The sequence below is a fragment of the Phalaenopsis equestris genome, unplaced genomic scaffold (assembly GCF_001263595.1).
Source record: "Phalaenopsis equestris unplaced genomic scaffold, ASM126359v1 Scaffold000077, whole genome shotgun sequence".
Taxonomy (NCBI): Eukaryota; Viridiplantae; Streptophyta; class Magnoliopsida; order Asparagales; family Orchidaceae; genus Phalaenopsis; species Phalaenopsis equestris.
In genome coordinates, this window is record NW_018164519.1 from 241,615 (window position 1) to 246,063 (window position 4,449).

Consider the following 4,449-nt stretch of genomic DNA (forward strand, 5'->3'; position numbering starts at 1 on the left):
TGTTGCAAGATTGGAGTGAAATTAATTGCAATCAGTATCTAAGTGGGAGATTGTTATGATGGAAAGTTTCAATGTGGTTATCAATTGGTCACTCAAATTTGTTAGTTTCGCCGATAAAGCTTGACGGTGAGGTTGCTAGGGGATGCGGGGGGTGACCCCAGTGGCTGGGTTATGGTGCGCCGGGCACAATTTCAAGAAACTGAGCGATTGATAATGCAAAACTTGGAGATCAGCTCCCCATGTAGTGCTATTGTGCCCTATTCTAACACCCCGACGCCAATAATTGAATTCAATAGTTCGAGGCTTTAAGTTTCAACTTTGTTGCAGGAATTTATGTGTATTGCATTGGATTTATACTATTCTCTTATAAGGAAGAAGAGTGCTTTTTAGTTCCAAAAAATGTAGAGGTTGGAGTGTGGTGTAATTTTTATAATTCTCATTATTTTTTCATAGTGGATTTCTTAGTGTGGCACGCCTTCATATTTTTTTCCCTTTCTCGTATTTTTTCACGTTATTTGTGTTTTATGTGTTGTTTGATTTTGTATGCTTATGTCTAACATTTTGCTTCAGGTCGCTCAAATCGGTTTCCACAAAATATCTCACAACACGGTAAATACCCAAATTGCTGAACTCCAAACAAGCAATAGTACATTTGCTAGAAAATAAAGAAAAACAGACTAAATTATAGATGCCACAAAAGGCTGATCAGGAAAGGTCATCTACAATTAAAATCCCCAATGTGTTGATGTGAAAATTATCTAAAGAGAACCTCGCCAAAAGATTACATTCAAGGAATATATGAGAGTTCGACTATTAGGAAGCAGCTAACACCATATCTGAGCCCACGGGAAGCAATTCAATAAAAAACAAAAAAAACACCCATAGAGAGCCAATCAAACACCGCACAAGACCAAGGCATTAATACTAGAAGCAATAAACATGAATAAAGATCAAAGAAAAGTAGTGAAATTTGAATGATGAAATGAAAACAACAAAGTTGAAAAAACTTTTGCATGAGAACCGTCAAAGAACCACATGAAAGAGGCGGAGCAAGCAACCTGAGTAGAATAATCTAACATAAACAATTAGGAAAACGTTAATGATAATGATGGTGACAAATCTCAGCTCCAAAACATAGTGACTGGAGTAAAAAACATTAAATTTTTGTTAGAATCAAAGTTGATATACTTAACAATCAAGTGAAACCATAAAAACTGTATAGGAGAAGTATAAAGGTCTTAAACTTTATTTATAATTGAGCTCCAAAAACATTTGAAGTTAACCGTTCAACTAGATGTATAGAAATGACTGAAATGATCCTCACAGATAAAGTATAGACTGAAAAATAATGCGAAATATCAACGGATAAGAAATTAAATCAGATAGAAGAGAGAAGAATGATGACTGATGGAGGTCTAATTTACCTTGGTAGAAACAAGAGGAGCCCGGTCACCCATAATTCTAACATCCGGAAGGTAATTAAAATCAGAAGCAACAAGCGACATCTTCGGCAAAGCCCAATGTAGAACTTCAAGGAGTTGCTGCATGTTCAAGAACAAGTTCAAGAAAAGTAACTTTTTTTATGGGCATCTATCATTAATGTGTAAAAATAACTTTCTAACCAGGCAGCCAGTTGGCATCCAAGCTTTATGAGGCTTTGGAAATGCCTTTGACCAAATTTTCCTTGCGGCAGAAAAAAATCGGCTAGGCTGTATATTTCTCTCCTTATCCAAGCCAATAATATTAATACATTGAGCAATTAGTGTATCTTGTAATGGCTTAAAGGTCTCAGAAATTTGTAAGCTGTCACAAAAAGGCACAAATGAGTGAAACATCAAGAGATTGATTAGCTCATATAATATTTAAATAAAAGGATTCAAAAAGTTACTTTTATTGTTGATATTATCAAGTCTATTTACAAATTATGTAATTTCAGGAAGCATTTGAGTATTAATGTGCTTTACTTGGGAGCTCAATCTTTCCATTCACACCTACGTTCAAGACCTTGGCCAGTGATCCTCCTAGTGATTTTTAAATGGCCAAGATTTGGTTCACTCATGGAAGCATCCTGATTTGTTCCTTCAAGTTTCTATTTTTCTAATGGAAACCATAGACCATTTGTTGAGCACATATGGATAAGAAACTATGAAAGGTCATTTTCAGAAGCTATATGAAGATATGGGCATTACAAGAAGAACTCTTGGTCATTAATTAAATAGGGCACATTAAGGTTAAACAAAACTACCAATTATATCAAAGTTTAATGTCCATCCTTATTAGAAGTAAAGAAAGAATATTATTTTTCTCTTCTAAGATGAGGGGGAATCGAACAGAAAGTTCAAGTAAATAACAAAAGAACATATATGATGATGACTACATTAATGTAACTATGGGAAGATGGAAATCAACACTAGAGGTGCAAGTTTACAATGATAATTGCAATTATTGACCATAAATATTTCAAGCATTTTTTATGTATTCAGTGTTACAAACCTGTCTTCCGCTTTCTCAATCCAAGCCTCCGTCCATGGAGAAACTTGATCGGGGGAATAAACAAGATCATGTGGAAGATTATCAAGGACCTTCATCATTAAGCAATAGTCAAGACAAAATTGGTTAAAAGTAGAAAAACAAGTGTTAGTTTTTAGACATCAACATGAAAAATTGTTCTCTGTAATTACAGACACATCATTCTAGTCAATATTACGAATAAACCATGATTCATCTTTTACTTTTAGTGGCCTCATTTCAACGTGTTATACAGGCCTATTAATAAGTAAGAAAGCCATTCTACCACAACAAATAGCCTTATTTCTCTCACATATAATGACTTCCATATTTACTTGTCCATATCATTTTTATTCTCTTCTAATCCATGAGCATCAAATAACAAAGGTAAAACAACCCCTTAAAGAAAATTTTTAAAATCTTTCTGGATAACAACTCTCACATATAATGACTTCCATATTTACTTGTCCAAGATAAAAATATATCATTTTTATTCTCATCTAATCCAAGAGCATCAAATAACGAAGGTAAAACAACCCCTTAAAGAAAATTTTTGAAATCTTTCTGGATAACATCCTTTCCGATCATATAAATTAAATCGTAGAAGAAAATAACAGGAAGACCATGAGATGGCATTCTGTTGGTAAGAACAAATTCAGTCATATTAAATAGTAAGTGAACTTCCATCCAACAAGATCAATGATTTTATATGTTAGCACTGATTATATCATTTTGAAAATGCAGAATATTCCAAAATCTGTTTGAAGAGTGCCCTTTCAACAAAATAGAATAACGGATAACATATTTGAATTAACTGCATGTAACAAATAATGGAGCCTCCTAGCACGTGCCTTGAGCACGGAATCGGGATCGGTACCAATTCAGCCGTACCCAGGAGAATTCATCTTGAGGGGATGTTAATTTTGACACAAGACACATTTAACGTCCATTCTAGTGTTTAGAGATTATGCTTCGTCTATTCGGAGCCTCCCTTGGTCAAGGGTAATCAAAATCTCCCACGTGGGTTTTAGGAAAATTCGGGTTCGGATCGATCCACCGCGCGGGGGTCTACAACGCCTGCAGGCACAAAAAAACCCTAATTTAAAACCTCTAGAATGCTCATTTTTTAGTTACAAGGTCATATTTAAACGCCACATGATTTCCCGTGGCTTTCGGATCAGTAAAAAAATTTATACGGACATTTGGACGCAAAAGTAAGTTTTAGACCTTCAATGTCGTACCCAGCCCCCGGCAGCAATTTTCGCCCGATACGATGCATTCTTGATGTCCACTCGGGCATGGAGAAGTTTGTGTTCACTCCTCTATCTTCTGATGGTCTGAGGGCCCATAGAAATCCACTACGCAAACCCTGGCGAAGAAGAGAATGAAAGACCAAAAGTTGAAAATTTTGAAATTTTTTTAAGGGTTGGTGCACAGGTGCCAAGAGCCACTACGGGGCACAGTTCAAGGAAAAGGGGGCACACAGCAAGAGGGGGCACATATGCCCCCATGTTGGCGCTTAGGCGCCAAGGCATATGAAGGCGACTCCCTGGGGTAAACAAAGAACCCAATTTGACGTATAAGGGTCAAGATTTTCCTGGAGTCGCTCTCAGGGCAGTAAAGGGGGCACATATAAACCCCCCATTGGCGCATAGGCGCCCCGAACAAATGAGAGAAATAGAAAAACTACGTGCCCAAGCCGCTTTGTGTTGTTCAGTGTCGCTGAGTCACACCTAAGATACTCATATAAAGGAAACTTTTGCATGTTTTCTAGGGGGGGGCTTATGGAAGGGTTTAAGGCAAATCAAGGGATATCATATAAAGCGTTGCCATTTTCATGCAATTAAATGCTTCTGCAGACTGTGTAGAGCAGATGAATTGGCAAAGTCCAATGCATGCGAGAGGAGATTTTTTGGGGTCTCGATAGAGCAAGCAAAAGAG

General features: G+C 36.7%; 1 protein-coding gene across 3 annotated transcripts in view; it reads right to left on the reverse strand.

The window, feature by feature from the left end:
- LOC110019764 overlaps window positions 1-4,449 on the reverse strand; it is a gene marked incomplete at its 5' end in the record, with an annotated part of 33,817 nt that overhangs the window by 17,785 nt on the left and 11,583 nt on the right. For all 3 annotated transcript variants that reach the window (XM_020717578.1, XM_020717577.1, XM_020717579.1), the window contains 3 exon segments: window positions 1,425-1,541; window positions 1,623-1,803; window positions 2,494-2,582. In XM_020717578.1, coding sequence (XP_020573237.1) covers window positions 1,425-1,541; window positions 1,623-1,803; window positions 2,494-2,582 — 387 coding nt within the window.